Source organism: Pelmatolapia mariae, linkage group LG17 (genome assembly GCF_036321145.2).
Source record: "Pelmatolapia mariae isolate MD_Pm_ZW linkage group LG17, Pm_UMD_F_2, whole genome shotgun sequence".
In the NCBI taxonomy this organism is placed as follows: domain Eukaryota; kingdom Metazoa; phylum Chordata; class Actinopteri; order Cichliformes; family Cichlidae; genus Pelmatolapia; species Pelmatolapia mariae.
This window is the reverse complement of record NC_086242.1, coordinates 8,898,714-8,917,840: the sequence shown is the minus strand read 5'-3', so window position 1 is coordinate 8,917,840 and position 19,127 is coordinate 8,898,714. Positions and strand designations below refer to the sequence as shown.

At 40.6% G+C, this 19,127-nt stretch overlaps 2 protein-coding genes across 2 annotated transcripts in view; one reads left to right on the top strand and one right to left on the bottom strand.

The window, feature by feature from the left end:
- The window catches only part of ccdc146 (coiled-coil domain containing 146), a 54,452-nt gene extending 37,865 nt beyond the window's left edge, over positions 1–16,587 (bottom strand). Inside the window, exons 1-2 of the mRNA XM_063460580.1 lie at positions 16,428–16,587; positions 13,533–13,726 (exon numbers count right to left, since the gene is read on the bottom strand). Coding sequence (XP_063316650.1) covers positions 13,533–13,726; positions 16,428–16,587 — 354 coding nt within the window. The remainder of the gene's footprint in view (positions 1–13,532; positions 13,727–16,427) is intronic.
- On the top strand, positions 1,812–13,215 carry fgl2a (fibrinogen-like 2a). The gene is made up of 5 exons (XM_063460406.1): positions 1,812–2,604; positions 3,268–3,472; positions 8,096–8,315; positions 10,939–11,109; positions 11,213–13,215. Exons 1-5 carry the CDS (start codon positions 2,029–2,031, stop codon positions 11,526–11,528), a joined length of 1,488 nt encoding a protein of 495 aa, XP_063316476.1. The 5' UTR covers positions 1,812–2,028; the 3' UTR covers positions 11,529–13,215.
- Positions 16,588–19,127: the final 2,540 nt, after the last annotated feature.

Below are 19,127 nucleotides of genomic sequence, written 5' to 3'. Positions count from 1 at the left end.
GTTAATAGTTTTATTCAAACATACAGATGCTCTGAACAGATTCTCTTGGATATTCGACTTTTGTCTTTACTCTGCGAGTTTGAGATGCTACTGATTAGATGAATGAGAATAAGGTTATCTGAGGGTAATTAACACAGGAGAAAAATGGCAAACAAAAGTCAGAGCTAAAAAAGGGAATCTACGCAAAACTGAATAATAAATGACAATGAAAATGACAATTTCTACTGAATCACTGTATCGCGACACCATCGTTATCATAGGGATGTATTATGGTAGGAGTGTATCTTAAGTTATTCTGTGATCACCACCACTAGAGGAGACAAGGTAAAGTTTTCATTGAGAACATAAATGCCTAAACATATTGCTGAAGTGCCAGCCAAGGCATTGTTCATTAAACTTAAGCCTTGCAAATTCCTGATTTTGTATTTATAACATTTCCGTTTTCCTTCATTAAAAAACTAGACCTTCTTCCTGATGAATTATTAAGTGGGTCAGATAAAGAGCACCTTCAGTTAATCACGTTCACCCTGACTGGAAGTGAAGCTACTTCAGTTAAAAAAAGCTGTTTTGTTCTTAGTAAAATGTTGCATGTGTTACGTGCCTGCTGTTACATAAAACGTGCTTTTCATTACCATATTTTCGCCACACTAGAGAAAAAGAATTGAACAGCCATTCCAAACATTTCCTGACATGACACATAAAAGCATTGTGTCAGAAATGCTCCAGACTCATAATCACCAGCAACTGAACACCAAAAAAAAAAAAAAAAAGAAAGGTAGAAAGGTGGAAACAGAGTACTGGGGAAATCATAGAAATAGTTCTGTAACAATGAAAAACAAGTTTAAACCAAGCACGCTGTCTGACTTTGAACATTGTGTAGGCAGGGGGACCTGCAGCTATCCAGTCATCGAACAAGCACTCAGGACAGGTACAAACAACTGGCTTTAGTAAGAAACGCTAAATATGAATATGTATTTGAATTTGTGTCCAAGGACAATCCAAAGGGCACCTTTAAGATATGATTATAGAAGCTCTCTAGTGCCATGTCTTATTTGAACTGAAATGTTTTTCTTCATGTTAATGTAGGTTTGTAGTCTGCAAGTGTATTGCAGTGCAAAAATTAAATCTTATCACGACAGCGTATCAGTACACACTCAATATTCAGAAAATCTCAGCATTCAGGTGAAACTCATTTTATAAAAGTCTCTAATGAATGTTATGCTCAATTTGCAAGGTCCCAAGCAGGCTCAGTAGATGAAAGAAATTGCCAGCTTAAACAAACTGAAACAAACCTTTTCTCTTGTACTAAACCATATATATACAGGAATTGAGCCCATCCAGAGACAACTGAGAGACTTTAGCGCAGTGGATGTTATCAAGTGTTTTCAGTAAGGTTTTGGAATCTGAACCAGGTCAACGAGGGGTCTTTAAATGTTAAAAACTGTGGAAAAAAACAGCATGAAAAAAAAAAGAAAAGAGTAGTGAGGGAATAGTTCCTGTGGACTGAGTCATTCTGCTCTTCGGGGAAATGAGCTGACTTGAGAATATGGCAGGATGGCAGCATGCATGGACTGCAGGCAAAGGACTCTGCCTCTTTCTCTATCTACCAACCACCACCAATCTTTTTTTTTTTTTACAGTGCTGTTGATATGGTGTTTTGCATTACGCAATAGTGCTGCCCCTCCCATCCCCTGAAAATCAGCACATTCCCTCTCTCACATCCCTTTCCCTACCTCTCTCTCCCTCCCTCCCTCCCTCACTTGTCCTGATATTAATGACACAGCTATCTGAGGCAGCGGCAGTTCCCCTGCGCTCTTTCCCTCCTGCAGACTGCACTCATACACATGCACACACTCTCTTACACCAAATAAGATACTGGACACACATCCACACACTTACACAGGAAATCTGCAGGCACACACACATGCACACACATACAAAAACACTACTATACACTCCAAGTTCATATCAGAGGCAGACACAGACGCTTTCTCTTTACACACACTTATTTAAAAATCTCACAGAAGAATGAGGACAATTGGACTTTGCGTTTGTGCTGGTCTCCTGCTTACAGGCACCTTATTACTCAGAATCAGCCAGGCAGCAGACTTTCCTGTTAACTCTCACCAGCGATGGGACTCTAGAGGATCCTACCATTTGGGATTTGAGTCTGGTACTCCCACTTCTTGCCCTGTCAAACTTAGACCTATGGGCCAGTGTGGGAGCTCTGGGGCAGAGGACGGGGAGGACTGCCCTTACCAGATCACTCTGCCTCCCCTCACCATCCAGCTGCCCAAGCAGTTCAGGCTGCTGGAGAAGACGATGAAGGAGCTGCAGAGCCTGAAGGAGGTAGTGAACAAGCTGAAAAGCGGGTGCCAGGAGTGCCGTGGGGCACGGGGCAATGGAGTTTTTGGACACCAGCAGGCAGACCAGATCCCGATTCAGGGGGATGCCGGGGAAAAAGTGACGGGGCAGGAGGTGCAAGGTGGATCCAGCCAAGAGGAGAGGGGAGATGGGATGGTTCCTGGAGCTACTGTGGATGCCGCAAGACCGGGTTCAATTTTTGGGAAACCTGCTCCGAGCCAAAACATGCAGGAGATGCAGGTAAGAGGCAAAGTTAACACTTACAGGAAAAGATATAGGACTGAACCAAGGAATAAATCATTTACCTTACAAATAGACTTGGTTGAGCTCAAATTTATCATTTTTTCACCTTGATCTAAAATTGTTTTGGTATAGTTCAATCCAGTGTGCATTTTCTGCTACATCTGTAGAGCACAGAGGTGTGTACAACATGTGAAATAGTAGCACTGCACCATTTCCTCCGTTTCCATTAAAACCCTGCAAATTGTCAGAAAGCCAGATCTTTAGCAGCTTTGTGAAAGTGTTAGGGGACACTGATATGAAGCGTGCTTCATGCTTCCAGTCAGATGCGCCCAGCTGGAATGCAAACTGACCAGATGTTAAAAGACACGCAAAGTCCTACCTGGCGCCACTCCGCCAGGGAAAATTTCTGGTACAATAAGCAGGGTGGGAAAATCAGAGTTAGACACCAGCCCAGTGACAGTAGATTTCTGCCGCCTGGTAAGCTTAGTGACTCTCACAGCCACTTTGGCAGACAGCCAATCGTAACGCAGACTTTGTTTCCATTCTAAAATTCAAATTGGCTGGTGAAACAATGAAGGAGGCTGGTGACTTCGGTAATCTGCCTGCTTTGTAGTGCGTGCCAAAAATAAATTCCTTCACGCTTGCTCTGGCCTTTCTCAGGTGAAGCTGAATAGGATGTCAGCCAGCCTGCGCAACGCCAGGAACCAAATCTCAGCTCTGCAGGGTCGACTGGAGGGAATCAACCTCCTTAACATGGAGAATGTGCAGGCTATAGTGGACAGGCGGGTGGAGAACATCACCGGAGTGGTCAACAAGCTCAGCTCCAGCTGTACCACCGAATGTCCAGCCCAGACTGGCCCTCAGTGTAAGCTTGCTTTTATTAAGATAATTAATAATAATAATATTCTCTACATTGTTATACTTAACCCTCCATTCCTTTGGTCCTGTTATTTTTCGTCTGATCTTGTGATCTGCCCTCTCCATCTTCCCAGTGACAAGGGCTTTCAGTTAAAAGAGAATGTGTTTTTCTGTTATGTTTTATTCTGTTATATCTTTGCCATTTCATGTTTCGCCCCCCCTTTTCTCTTCTGTTCTTCTCATACATTTTTGTAATCCTTCTGAGCATGATCAAGAGTGCACTTTTCAATTTTTTATTTCCTAAAAAAAAAAAAAAAAAAAAAGTTATTATTGTAATAAAACTCTGTTGGTTAAATAAGTTTAGCAGTTCAGGGTTGCAGGGGGATATATTTTCTGGCATAGGCTGTATCCAATCATTCCTGAGTGGACATTATAATCAACTTCAAAAATAATCAGAGTCAGGGTGTTTACTTTCACCCAACAAGACCTTTCTTCCTGGGAAATGAAAAGTGAAATCTTCTATGTTGCCTGTGTCCTTGCCAACCACACTCACTGGTCTGTTGCTACATGTCTTCTCCATTACTTATATGAAGAATATTATATATTTAGGTGTAGTCTAGATTTGAGAAATGGAATTTTCCATCATCTTAATGCGTACCAAAAGGTTACTGTATTCATTACATTACTGGAGTGGAGTGGCTGGTTCAGAGTAGCCGGTGCACAAATGGACAGAGTGAAATAGCTTTAAGTTGAGCACATACTGTACTGGAGTGAAGCAATAGAACTTGGTTCAAAGTGAGAATTCACTTTAACTCTTACATAACTAACCGAAGTGACCCCTCACTACTCTCCATACGCACAAACTCAAAAAGGGAAGGCAGAAAAAGACCCACACTTGAAAGTAGGAATGCACACATTGTGAAATTCTGGGCCGATACAGATCGACAGTGAAATGCTTTAAAGTGTAACAGCATCACGCTATCTTTGAACAATTAGCCAGCATGAAATTGATTCGAGCAAAATAGATGAATATCACTGACACCAGTAGATGCTGTTGTACTTGGAGATATCAGCCAACAAACCAACACTAGCTGATATCGATATTTTGCAGATTAATCAGTGCTTCCCTGCTTGGAAGTTTTATGACCGTTTAAACAAGCCTGTGATATTGTATCTAGAAACAGTGGGGGTTGCAGACTAGCTAAGCAAAACAAATACCCCACTTTACATTGATGTAAAAGCTCTTTTGGATGCGAGCACAGTAGAAATGCAGGGCACTTTCAGAAAGCAAATACTATCCAGTACTTCAGTATGAATGTTACACTATATTGGGGCTTTTATGTGGAAAACAGATGTGAGCTTATTTCTAAGCAGATTAGCTGGAACAGTGGTGTGAAGGGAATCCCATCCCTTTCTCTTCTGTTTGCTTCTCCAGCTTGCTTCTTTTTCCTTCAAACCTGATCATTTTCCCCCTCCCTTATGCATTTATCCTCAAAGCATCTATACCATCTCCTCATTTTTCCTCTATTTCATATTTCTTTTTCTATTGACCTACCTCTTACTGTCTCCCCCTCTTTGATTCTCTTTCCTAGTCCCTTCTCTCTGCTTCCCTCCCTGCCTCCTTCTGGAGGTCATGCTCTTGGATGCTCATTACTGCATAAAAAGACAAGCGCTCATTATCTCTTGCCAATACCACAAGTAATAATGAAGGCGGCTTTCCTGACACTACAGTAGTCACGGATGGCACCCAGGGTCAGTAGCACTTGTCTTTGTACATCTATCTGCTTTGTTCAGGTCAAGAACTGGATAAGTATCCGACTTCAGCTCAGGAAACTGTGCCTAATGGTGTCTGAATTCCATCCAAATGTAGCAGAAAAGAAACAGCTGCTGTTACTGAGGAAAGCGACCAATACGTTGTGTTAGGGTGTTTCACAAGATCACTCAAATTAGAAATCGCGATGAAAAGTTACTCCAAAAGTTGCTAAATGAACATCTTTTAGAATTTTTCTTGTCTTAAAACTTTAATAGTTCCATGTTAGAACCAGATGCTGATCATGTTCCTCCGCGAGCTCCTAATGGGCAGAGTAAAACAGACTTTCACTGAGAAGAGTTTCCAGGTTATTTACCACAATGTCAAAAGTGTTTAGTGAAGCAAAAAATAAACTATCTAGCATTTTAACTAAAGCTACATAAGGCATTTCTAGCAGGTTAAAAAATTGCTGTAGGCCTTTTACACAAACTACACTGACAAATTTAAAAAATGCCAACTTTGTGAGGACCGTAACCATCATTTAACCCAATGTAGAATTGCAATTTCACCATTAATAGGGAGTAAAACTACATTTGTCAAGATGCTGTTATCACTCAAAGTGCTCTAAGCGTTCATTTTCGCTCATTTTGCCAATTTCCATTTTTGCAACGAGCACTGATCTTCACTTTCACTCCTGCAGGAAGCATAGAAATTCATGTCCCTGTTCAGCTACATTAACTCAATCATACAAAATGAGAATGGATGTTCAGTCCTCCATCAAGAACTGCTCGTTTGGAAATTTGGTGTCGGGCAACTTCATAAGGGAAGCGCATTTTTTTTAGTTTCTTTCCATCAAAACTGAAGTAGTATAAGCAGTAGTATGCTATCACTTTCGATACACATTTCCTCAGTTGACATGAGGCATACTTCTTGATAATAATTGTCTTCCTTTTATGAGAATCACTTGTATGGTCTGAAGTCAAACAGGCAAAGCGCCAAGAGTCAAATCAGTCTGTCAAAATGTCATCTATAAAAAGCATGTCAGTCAATATGGCGTGGGACTCATCAGCCTATGTCAGTCGACTTGCCAGTCAAACCAGTGAGTAAGAAAGAAGAAGAAGGGGGAAACTTTGCTCTGGTAAAGTTGTTTGAACTTTCCCCTCAGAGCAAAACAACATATGAGTCATGTTCCAGTGCTTTGTCTGACTTCTGACTTCTCACTGCTGTGGGATTTGGGGGAAAAATCATGATGTAGGCTAAAATTACTGCTTTGATGAGTTTACAGGGCCTTCGTTGTCAAGGTTAGAATAGTAATGTGGGTACCAGTCAGGCTTTTACCTCATGCTGTTTCTCTGCTGTCCACAAACAACAACTCAGAAATGAGTACATCCCCTAGCGGGCTTTGTCCTTTTACTGTAAACATATACTGTTTTGGGATCATTTTCAGAAATGACGGATATCACTTTCCTTGTCCCAGACCAATTAGCTATTAATTTGCCTCAACAGTCACATAGACAACCCATCAGCCAAGAGTTTTTCAGGAACGAGTAAGTGGCTGATATTAGAGTTATTTAGGTCAGGCACATTGCCAGAGGTACTGAAATGGAGATCACTCTTGTCTGTCTCGGGACACTGATTGCCCAGTCAGATAGATGGGGACAAATAGAAAAGAAGATGTGAAGTGGCGACACTGCAGTCAGACGCTGAAAGTGAGTGTGACACTGAAAGAATTTACGGGTCAATTCTTTTGTTGCCAAATGCCGACCGAGCTGTTAAGGTGACAAGGATACATTTCAACCTTGCGATCAACTCCCATATGGAGTGATTTACCATCTGCAGCTATTTTGCACTTGAAGCATTCAGGTGTAATGTTGTCAGAAAACGAAGTTGCTTATTTAGTGAGCAAAATAAATGTTTGTGCTCCATCTGCTAGTTCAATTCCTTTTAAAATAGAAATACAACTATCCACAGCAACATGCATTTTTCTACAAACACTATTCATTCCCTACACTTGTTTTCCTTCCTATACCAGTACTACTGCTGGGGTATGAGCACCACCTACCCCAGCACTATTATAATCTACTGCACCTCTAGAGAGATTAAGGACTATGAGAACATTGTATCATCAATGGAGCGCATCTAACACTCAAAAGGAGTCCAACATGCTGCCTGCCCAGTGTCAGGACAATTTAGACCCAAGGTGCCAGTGTGCATGGAGGGGGTATGGCTCTCTAATCCAGTTTTACACTTTCCCACGTTTTAACAAGACTGTTCCATTCACTTCCAAAATCCTAACTGACAGGAGTCTTTGGACCTTGGCTTTGGATTGATTCGGTAGCCTGCAATGCGACACAAGGGACAGGAGGAAAAGGTAGACGAATAAGTGGCCAGGTAAAAAAAAAGTGCTCAGAATGCATTGAAGGTATACAAAATGGACCTGTGTTGTAGCACATGGGGAGATTAGAGGAATTTATTCCCTGGCAGAGGCTGTTTCTTCAATGGTTCTAAATACTATATTTCAGATAAGCGTGGATATATTGTGAAATACATATTTCACAATCAGCTTGTTTTTAATGTCATTTTATACATAAGAAATGGTTACGGGAAGATGTCTGACAGGCAAAATGAATGTGGTGAAGTGGTGTTTTTGTGTTTGAATGCATTCCTCTTAAATGAAGGCAGGGATGAGAACTTCCACACTGGATTTCCTACTAACCTATCTCATTTTCTTTTCTCCAGCCTTCCTCAGCCTCAGGGCCTGTTTCTATTACTGTCTCAGGGAACAATGCCAGACCAAAGTGAAAATATTACTGAATATCATCCAGTAACATCTGCTTATAACTACTCTCCCTTCTCTCTTTCTCACTGCCACCCATGCAGTCATCTTAGCCCCTCGGGACTGTTCAGACTACAATGTGCTGGAAGTGAGGAGGAATGGTGTATATCGCGTGACACCTGACGCTCGCAATGGGACATTTGAGGTATTCTGTGACATGGAGTCCTTCGGAGGTGGCTGGACTGTGATACAGCAACGCCTCAATGGGTCTGTCAGCTTCAACCGCACCTGGGCTGAGTATAAGAAAGGCTTTGGGAACCTCAGGTTAGTTATTTTCTTTACCCCTCCTCCCCCACAATTGGGCATTCCTCTGATAATTTAGCTCCTAGAGGAAATAGCCAATGGCTTCTGCTGTACCGGATATCAGGATAACGTATAGGCAGGCAAAGCCCTCCTGGGGTCTGTACTACAAAGCATGTTCAGCATATCCAGGATATCTTTTCCTTATCTGGCTTCACTTATTTAAACATCAGCAATCAGCCTAAGCAGTCACGCAACGGTGGTTATGAACTGGATAAGTAAACCCAGAGCTTTCCAATATATGAACACATTCACTCAAATTAGTGTTTAGATATGTATATACTATAGTGGTTGCCTTATTCTTTCACCTGGAGGCCTAGATGTCTGAGAGCCATGTTCCCCAACAATATATTAAGGCTAATCGAACAATAAAATGGTTTCAAAATGGCCTGCAGCGAAGGAAAAAGAAAATGAAGGAACAACGTTGCTTTTAAGAATCTAGATTTATTACTGAGGTTCATCGAGTAAAGAAAAAGATCCTAGATGCCTAGATCCTTTTGAAAAACCTTTAGGCCCTCTTACTATCTGTGCACCAAGGTCTAAGCGATCCTCCAGGAATGGTGATCCTATTTTCCAGGGAACTGATTGGTCAGTAGATGGTGATTTCATACATGTGGACCTCTTATCTCGACCATAACCTGTTGTGGAGCAGGTTAGGTGTGCACCACAAGTTACCATGGTGATAGTAAGACACAAACTGCTTTTGTAATACTGAAAACACAGGGTTAAACTCGAAGTTACCAGACGTTAAGCCCAAAAACTGCTTCTTAGTACAGGAATCTGTCCAGTTATTGTTTACAGTCTGGATCTGAATGTATATAAACCTTTTCAAAAAGCCAATAAAAGGCTTAATCCATATACTTTTCCCATAGAAATAGCATTAGCTGTCAGAAACAACAGCTAAAAGAAACAAAAGCATCCCCTCTTGAAAGACATTCTTAGAATAACAAAATGTGCCACGCATCATGTGTATCAGTGAAGCCTTAAGCCAGTGAGAGCAAGGTTCTTTGTTCACAGAGAAGCTTCAAAGTTTACGCTGCCGGCTTGCAACCAAACTCCTTACATAATGTATCTGGTTGCAAATGCAACGACTGACACTGAAAACTCCTGCGAGTTTTTAATGTCATGTGACATAGTGACATTAAGCAGTTCCAGCAAAGGTTGGACAACTTTTTTAATTAGCATGCATTGTTTTAAGTCAAGCCTGTATCATTTTAAGTCAGCACTACACACTACTGCATTAAGTCAAACTCAACTATTTTCTGGACCCTCATTACACTCCAGTCTACCACCTGCTCATCTAACTAGCTGCAAGCTATACAGTTTTAAAGAATACACAAAAACAAGCAGTTTGTTCAATGTATTTATTTTTTGTCTTGCTAGTAGGAAATTGTTCATCTATACTGTTCTTTTACCAGTGAATTAGAGCTCATTTAATGTCATGTGCTACAGAATACTTTTACCAAAACTTGAGAGAGTCTAATCCCTCAGTACTTAGAGGAGCTAATGATGCACACCTGTTCTCTATATCACTGTTTGTTCAACACCTGTTTTCATTATCAGTGATTGATTATCATGCATAACACTAAGGGCAAGTATAGAGATATTTAAAAAAGATCAGAACTTTTTCTGTGTGTTTTGGTCTTTGGTTCACATGAAAACACTGTGAGTCTGCCATATCTGTAGTGCTGTTGTATGTACAGGAAGGACTGTTATACCCTATTTAGTGCATTCAAAGTATTCAAAGTGGAAAACCCAAGTGCTGCATTCCATCATGCATTGTGTTGAAGTAAAACAGACAGAGTAATGAAACAAAAGAAAGCAGAACACTAAATAAACTGCCACAAAGTATTTAGATTCATCAACTTGAGGAATTACACTCTGTTCAATGCACTTATCAGAAATATGCACGTTATTAATCACTTATCTAACTGATGTTGATCTATTCTGCTCTAACTGTGTGACAGCGTTGATGTAACAAGACAGAGAAAATGGGGCAAATATTATCAGAAGCCATTTTTCATTTTGTTATTGGGCTCGCTATTTAGCTTTCTACATAAAACTCCTTATACAGGGAGTAGAGAGTAGTGAATGATCACGAGTACAAAAACAACATTTTTGGCTCATGACATAAGGCCAACAAGAGTTTATGGCTTTGAGGTTAGGGTAATACTGCCTGTTGGTTTGGCATGCTCTTAAACCCCATTCATTTCATTTTTATCTTTTTGTGCAGACTTATTTACTTAGCAAATGAAGGAGAAAAGGCACCATTTTCAAAAGAAGACTCAAGTTACATGTGGACTAGGCCTTAGGGAAATGATGACCACAGTAGATGATCTGACCCCATTTCAACTGATCATAAAGTTGCAGATATAAAACAAATTATTCAAAACAACCTTCTAAGCATGTCTGAGTATCCAGCATTAAACTCCCACTAAAAGAATGTCTCCTCTCCTCCTTTCCTATTTTCCTCTATTGGAGTACACATGCATTTTGCTAAAAAAAAACCCCGATTGAAATTCTAACCCAGTATGTGAGCTTTATATATATATCAGCATGCCTCATTTTGTTCCTTTCTATCCTGCAGAGGTGAGTTCTGGCTGGGCAATGACCATATCCATTTGCTGACAAAAGCAAAAGATATGATTCTGCGTATCGAGCTAGAGGACTTTGAGGGTGTCCGGGAGTATGCAAAGTATGATCAGTTCTATGTGGCCAATGAGTACCTACGCTACCGTCTGTCTGTCAGTGGATACAGGTACAGGGTTCACTTCTGTACATGCAATATTTCTCATTCTCAGTTGCTGCTAGAACACCTTAAACTGGAACAGCACACCTTATATATCAATGTCTCATTACAGTGGGACGGCTGGGAACGCCCTCAGTTTCAACAAGCACTTCAACCACGACCAGAAGTTCTTCTCCACACCCGACCGCGACAACGACATGTACCCCTCTGGGAACTGTGGCGGCTACTACAGCTCCGGCTGGTGGTTTGACGCCTGCATGTCTGCCAACCTCAACGGGAAGTACTATCACAAGAGATACAAGGGAGTCAGGAACGGGATCTTCTGGGGAACGTGGCACAACATGTCGACCGAGTACTACCCCACCAACTACAGGCAGGCCTTTAAAACTGTCAAAATGATGATACGGCCCAAGAACTATGGTCCTTAAAAGGACAGGTAAAAATTGGTGAGTGCAGTCATGCAGGCAAAGACAAAGAAAATGGAAGAGCAAGTACATAAGGACTCATACACAGATACACTCACTAGTAGTCATGCATTTACACATTTACACATGCGTACGTGTGCACCGATAGGACTATAAGTAGTTTGGTGCACTAATGATAACAATAATTGTGAAAAATTTAAGTGTGCTATTACTTTTCCACTCTAGTGAGTGTGGCCTTCAAAATGTTGGATTAAAATGATGATAATAAAGGACAATGGACTATGAACAATGATGGACTAATAAAATTTTTTTTTTTAAAAAACCTCCCATGCAGTGTAGGCCAGCCTCCTACGTGGGCCATAACATTAAACTGAGGGTTACCAGAAGAGATTTTTTCACTGGTCTTTGACATTTTTTTTTCTCTTTCTGTCCTGCTGCCTCCTGCCATAAACCCAGCGTAGAAACACAGCACAGCACATACTAGTAGTAAAAACTAATGAGCTATCACTTTCTCTGCTGTAAATGATTTTGTAATTAACAGCAGCCACCCAAGTGAGGTATACGAGAGCTGATGATACAGTTTTGAGTGGGTCCGATAATCATTACGAAAGACTTCAAGCTGGAGAGTCAAACTGTTAGAAAAATTACAGTCAGTAATAAATGTATAGCTTTACTTGGCCCTTCTCTGGCATTTATCTCACTGCTCTGGGGCAGCTTGCTGATTTATCATTATCCCATACCACAGAAGACATCCCAGTATAAATACGCAGCATCCAATAAATTTCTATTGAGTCATGTATGTGTGTGCATACTGCATTATTGATGTTTTACTAGATTCTTCTTGAGAGCAGCCACGAAGCAGGACATTGCAGTGAGGAAAAAAAATGTGTTTCCAAGCTTTGGATGCACCGAATTACTGCACACTTCTCTATGCCATAATCTGTAAAATCCTCTTCTTGTACAATACTGCTATCTAATGTTAGGAAACTGTATAGCACCATTTATTTCATTTTATACACACTGTAAATGGGAAGGATTGGGGAAAGAAATGCTTCACTATGAGGATGTGTACAGTATTTATTTTACTTTGAGAGGTATGATAGCTTTTATATGATACAATGGTCATGCAGTACAGAGTCTAATGATTGATGACATTTGAGTAATGACAAGGACTAGGCATAATTGTGATCATTCATAGTAAATATCTGCGTAAAATTGGAATTCTTTGTGTGAATCAGATTGATCTTTTCTATCATTCATATTCAGCTGTTGTGCCAATAGATATGCAATTTTTATATTGGGGGAAAAAATAAAATTAATATTCCATGGCTGTGTTGCACATTTCAGTGTTCGGTCGGTTTAAAATCCTTTTCATGCCTGCTCCACTTGTGTACTGGAATCGCCTTTCAAATGAATGTATACAAAAAATGTATACAAGTTTCGCATGAGTGTCTTTGAAAGTGTCTGCCGTCTAGTGTCCGAGGCTGAATGAGGCTTGTAAAAATGCAGGATGAGGTGCTGCATGCCCATAACAAATGGGTTTATGAGGTGTTGAACCAATAAAGCCACTAAATAAAAGGCAGATTTCATATCGGCTTCGCAGAAGATGATAAAACTGTGGGACTGTGACTTTACTGTCTGTTTACTGTCTGTGATGATAAAGTTAATAAAAGTGTTGTGCTCATTCACAGGATGACTTCAAGTCCTAAATATTCACTTTTTTTTCACACTTAATGTTTATGACAAACACTTTAACGCACATTATGTATGTGCAATACTTTGATATCAGAAATTAAACTGCAAAAGAATGGAGGAAATAATAGTCCTGAACATTAGCCTTGTGCAAATACATGCATCTATAACATATCTGATACTATTTTCTTTTCTTTTGAGTCATGAGAGTTAAATCTGTCACTATAAATATCAAATAGGGATGTTTGTCTTTCTGAAAACAATTTAAAAATGCCATTCACAAAATAACAACATAACAATGCACATGATTGTTACCTCATCTAAACACTGAGAGGCAGGACTAGCAGAGACCGCAATGGAGGCTGAGGGCTGCTTTTCTGGGAGTGAAGCATCGGGTGCAACGGCCACTAGAGGGGTGTCCTCCTCCATTCCCTTATCCTCATCTTGCTCTTCTACTTCAACTTCTGCACTCTGAGGTCTGCATTCTGTCTCTTCCTCGGATGGATTCACTAGTGATTGGATCAAAACATAATAATATTTAGGACAGAAACACACTAAACAAACATTAGTATCCTACAGGCTGCGTGGGACAGGAATCCGAAAATATGTAAATATTTGCTACACCAAAGTCCTGGCACACAGTTTCAACATTCAATGGCCTTTCCTATGCTTGCTTACCAATAAATAAAACATAATATGACTAAAAGTGGGCAGCACAGCGGTGCAGTGCCTAGAACTGTTGTCTCACAGCAAAAAAGTCCTGAGTTTGACTCCACTATCTGGCCAGGGCCTTTCTGTGTGGATTATATATGTTTTCACCCCGTGTTTGCGTGAGTTCTCGCCGGGTACTCCGACTTCCTTCCACAGTTCAAAGACATGCAATTAGCGGGGTTAGGTTAATTGGTAATTCTAAATTGCCCGTAGGTGAGAATGGTTGTCTATCTGTGTGTTAGCCCTGCGACACACTGGCGACCTGTCCAGGGTGTACCTCGCCTCTTGCTCTATTATAGCTGGCATCGGCTCCAGCCCCACCGCGACTCCGAGAAGAATCAGCGGAAGAGGATGGATGGATGATTAGAAGTATTGTATGTGCGGAATACACCGAATTAGACATGCAAAAGCCTGCTTTTATTCTGAAGGATTACGCTTCCGCCGGAAATCAAAATCAATAAATATTATTTTTTAAACGTAGATCCCACAAAGTAATTTGTGAGCACTGTCCTTAAACATGTTCAAAAAATTTTAAGATCATGCATATTATTAGACCTGTAAACGTCACACAGAAAGCGTACTTTCTCGGAAAACGCAAAAAGACCAAATAATGACAGGTTATCGGCTATAACTGGTGCTAAGCGGCTCCAGCTTAGTTTCTGCTTCTACATTCTGTTAAGGCACACGAGAAGGCCATAAAAATAGGAAAAAAATGGGCTAATGTGATACAAAAAGGTGTATACAACATAAAAATACAGCCCAAGTGTACAACAAGTGTGTTGTTCATTTAAAGCATGCGGAAACTTACTTATTAGCCAGTTTACTTGCTGTGTCCGGTTTTTTGGTGTTTGTTAGATAAACAAGGAAACACATTCCTTACTGTTATATCTCTGGAGTCTTCGCAGGACTTTTAAAAAATATATATTTAAATAATTTCACAGCCAATCTCAGCAAAACCCAATCACCGACTTTTCACTTTCGTGGTGTGTTGTGGTTACCATAACAACGACGCTATACGTCCACTTTAATATAAGGAGAAAGCCTTGAATTATTTCACCTTTACTGAAAAGTAATGCGCAAGCCATGGTTATTTTTTCTACTTATCTACCGTTTTCTCCTGTTTTGTTAATACACAAAAATCCCAACGGACTTCATTCAATCCGAGATTTAAAAACAAAAAACAAAACTCATTTTACACTTGCAGCGCATGTCCTGCAGATGGCGTTAAATTACAGGTTAATTAAGCTTTTTTATCTCTAGCGCTTAATCGCCATGTGTAATAAAATTGGCTCCATGGAACAACATCAGTGGCCAGCTGGCTGAACACCCTGAACTGGTGAGTGTTGAAAACCTTAAAATGATATCCAGGGTGAAAGATGGCAGTCATTCAAAGTCATTGTTCTCCTGTGGTGTTGAAAATTTTTTTCCCACAGTGGACTGTGGGAGGTGGCATGACCCATAACTTATTCCCGGCAACAGCTGCTGAGATGTGTTGTCTCAGCAGTATATGTATGTACGTGTGCATGCTGGTATGCGATCCGTTCAAGATGTTCCATTAGGAAAGGATGTGATATTACTACAAAAGTTGTGAGTTTACTGGCACCAGGAAAGAGAAACCTTCTTGGACTTCATTTCTTTAGGGGCTTGGCAATCCTCAAACATTTGTTATTTGTTGAATTTTATTTTACACTTACTTGGCATGTCCAATATGTCTATTGGCTACACACACCACAAAAAAACAAAAACCAACTCATCTTCTAAGTGTGAGTTCTTTTTTTGTCTAGAAAAGTCATAAATTGTGAATAGTAATGCAGTCATGTGCATTCGCAATGCCATGTGTGCACCCAGTGGAGATGCAGATTCATACATCAAAGCCCTGACAACACACACATATAGTTTATTAGGTAAATGTTGCTAGTAGGGTCAGACATCATTTTACTTTCAGATTCAATGCTGGAAACATTCCTTTAGAGATTTTGGTCCATATTCACATGATAGCATTATGTACATGCTGTAGATTTGTGGGCTACACATCCATAATGCTAATCTCTCAAATCTCAAAGGTGCTCTATTCGATTGAGATCTGGTGACTGTGGAGACCATTTGAGTACAGCGAACTTATTGTCATGTTCAAGGCCCCAGTTTAAAAATCATCTGAGTGTCAGACAGACAGCAGGAATACAAAAGAGGACCCAAAAGCAGACTCAATAGACTGTTTCTTTCTTATTAACAACACCTCATTGAACACAGGGATCACTGTAGTTAAAACAGGGCATCACTGCCACTATGAGGCAGTGATGAGTCATGTCTGCACACAATACGAGCGATGACTGATTGTTTACTTGGGGAGCTGGGTTTCCTGAGGATGGTGTGGTTTTCCAGGTGAGTGTCAGAGAGTGTGACTGAATGAGTGAAACAAGATGTCCAACATTTCCTTTTCTTTCTCAGACTGATGGGGTGTAGTGGTGAGCAGGAGGGCAGGCAGGTGAGGTATCTTACCTTTTCTTTTTGCTCCCGACAGCCGAGGAGGAGTGAGCAGCAGAAGCCAGCAGGTGAGTGCTTGAGAGGTATCCAGTAGGCAAGGAAGACCAGTGTCAGAGGAAATCAGGAGAATGATTGAAGAGTGTGGCTGCTGATCCAAGGCCAAAGATGACACCATCAGCTAACAATCTGCCAGAATGTTGAGAACTGAGCTGGTCCTAAAGTACAGCCTGGCTGATTGCCATCCTATCAAGCTCAAAGTAGTCTGTGCAATCTCCCCTGATCTCTGGCAGTCAAATGGCATTTTCAGCCAGAGAACTGCTGCTCACTGGCTATTTCCTTTTTTCCAGACCATTCTCTGTAAACCCTAGAGGGGACTGTGCAGGTAATTGACAGTAGATCAGCAGTTTTTGAAATCCTCAGACCACCATCTGGCACCGACAACCATTCCACATTCAAAGTCACTTAAATCAGCTTTCTTCCCGATTCTGATGCTCAGTTTGAAATTCAGCAGGTTGTCTTGAGCATATCCAAACACACTGAGTTGCTGCCATGTGACAGAGCTGATTAGATATCTGGTATAACACGCAGTTGAACAGGCCTAACTCACAAAGCAGCCCGTAAGTGTTGGTTAGTGAATGCACACAAACAGAAGCTGCCCCTTCAAATTTGCAGTAATACTTACATTCAGATATGTACTAGACTTTTCACTGCATCAATACAGCAACAAATTTGCCTGTTACTCATTTCCACATGATGTCCCACCAACTGATAGAAAGTTGGTTATTCAAAGGGTTTTTTTGTCTTCAAAGTCATCAGCTAAAATGAGATCTTTCCAATTTGTGACATTTATTTATTTTCTGCTACAGATATAACAAAACAGGAAAAGGATCAGTGACGACAGCATAGTTCATATAAGTGAAAAGCTGGAGAATGGAAGGATAATAGCACCCGCACCCCCTTAAAGAACAAAATTCTCTTTTTAGCTTACTTGCTAAGCAAACATGTCAATAACTTAATAACCACCCCCTCGTTAAATCTAAATAAATCTTCTAGTACTTTGGAATAAACGTGTTTGACACAGTCATATTTCCAAATTAACCCTGAAAAGCTTCCAACAGTCTGGATATGTTATCTCTCCAGTCCTGGCAGGATTTAGTTTATTTTGGTATTAAAAAAATATGTCCCTAAGTACACCATATTTGGGTAAATAAAACATGACCCTAAAATAATCTGTTCTCGGGTGAATAAATCAGGATTGCCATGTATTGTGGGAATTTGTGCATAAAGCTGACATTTCTTTAGTTGTTGAGCTAGTCAGTGCTTTACATTGGGGTGGGGGGGCTCCTTTGACTTTGTTCATATTTTGCTGATGTAACTAACTTTTCAAGTGTCAAAATATGCTGACTACATATGTTATAAAAGTCTGTTCCACCATGTCTTCTCATCAACCTAACCATAATTGCTGGCTGGGGATTTATGAGTTAGATTTTGTTTTCACCACAGTTCAAAGTAACTCCTGTAAAGTTCGACAATCTACAACAGATGTTGATGATGCATGTTGTGTCAGGCAACATGGGGGACTTAGCAAGGCAGAAACAACGATTACACACTATGTGCAAGTGATCAAGATCGGATTACGGATATCGATGCTAGTCTTGTGTGAAGGAAAATAAACATCCACCTTATTAAGATGTGAAATACTTAAACAAAATCTACGCTGACAGCAAATCCGAGCACAGTCGGGGTACCAGGGGTATTTGCTTCTCCTCTCTTGCGGTTTTGTAAAACAGGTGAAAACCCAATGTTACCGTGGGTGTCGCGCAATGTGCATGCATGTCCCATCTGTGTTTGTTTGCTCCAGAGCTCACGTACAAATCAGGTCATAGGAAAAAGTGACTTTTATGCAACATGCAGACTCCAGACCCCTGTTTTATTGCAGTACTGTAGTCACAACAAATGCAACTTGGGGATTTGGTGTAATCTTACAAAAGCCTTCACCACCACGACCCTCGCTTTCCTTGTTGGAAAACAGTTTCTAAATAACTTAATTAACACACACACACACTCAACGTGTGTTGTCTGTACATTTAGTGTGCTGTTAGCTTTTTCTTGTCCAATAACCTTGTAGACAACGACCGGAGAGTCTTTGAACAGACGGTGAAACCAGCTTTTGTGCACAGTCGTTTTTAAAATAAAGTTTGTGTCCATGAGAGATCTTTACCTGAATTTTAATGATAGAATAAGATGCAACAATATTGCACAAGATGATACATGATGTTGTGATTACTGTAATTTGCTTCACTCCTGGGACGGAAACTTAACCCAGCTTCCCTTTGTCTTTAATGTTGGATCAAACTTCATACTGCTGAGCTGGCATTCAGTGTAAATATTTTTGCAGCATCAAATCTCGGTTGAGCAGACTATTTAAAACATAAATCACTGAGGAACTCAGAACTGCTGTTGGCACACGGTGAGGCTGATGTCATTATTCAGAGTCTTGGTGGGATCTCTGTGGAGATTCCGGGATATTGTTCCATAGTGAGTCAGTGGACAGAGAGAAGGCTCAGAGGAAAACTGTTCTGCTGTAATGCAAACCGTAAGACCCCCTTCAGCTTGAACCACTGGCTCTCATGAAAAAAGGGAAAAAAAGAAAAGAAAAGAAAATCAGCAGTATTGGACAGCCTTGAATGTGTTTTCAGTATGTCTACAGGAACT

What these genes read in the sequence shown, in the direction of transcription:
- fgl2a (XM_063460406.1), top strand. Translation starts at nt 2,029, where the DNA reads ATGAGGACAATTGGACTTTGCGTTTGTGCTGGTCTCCTGCTTACAGGC. An exon ending in AAAGGCTTTGGGAACCTCAG is followed by an intron (nt 8,316 to 10,938) that starts GTTAGTTATTTT and finishes TCTATCCTGCAG; the next exon opens with AGGTGAGTTCTGGCTGGGCA. An exon ending in CTGTCTGTCAGTGGATACAG is followed by an intron (nt 11,110 to 11,212) that starts GTACAGGGTTCA and finishes GTCTCATTACAG; the next exon opens with TGGGACGGCTGGGAACGCCC.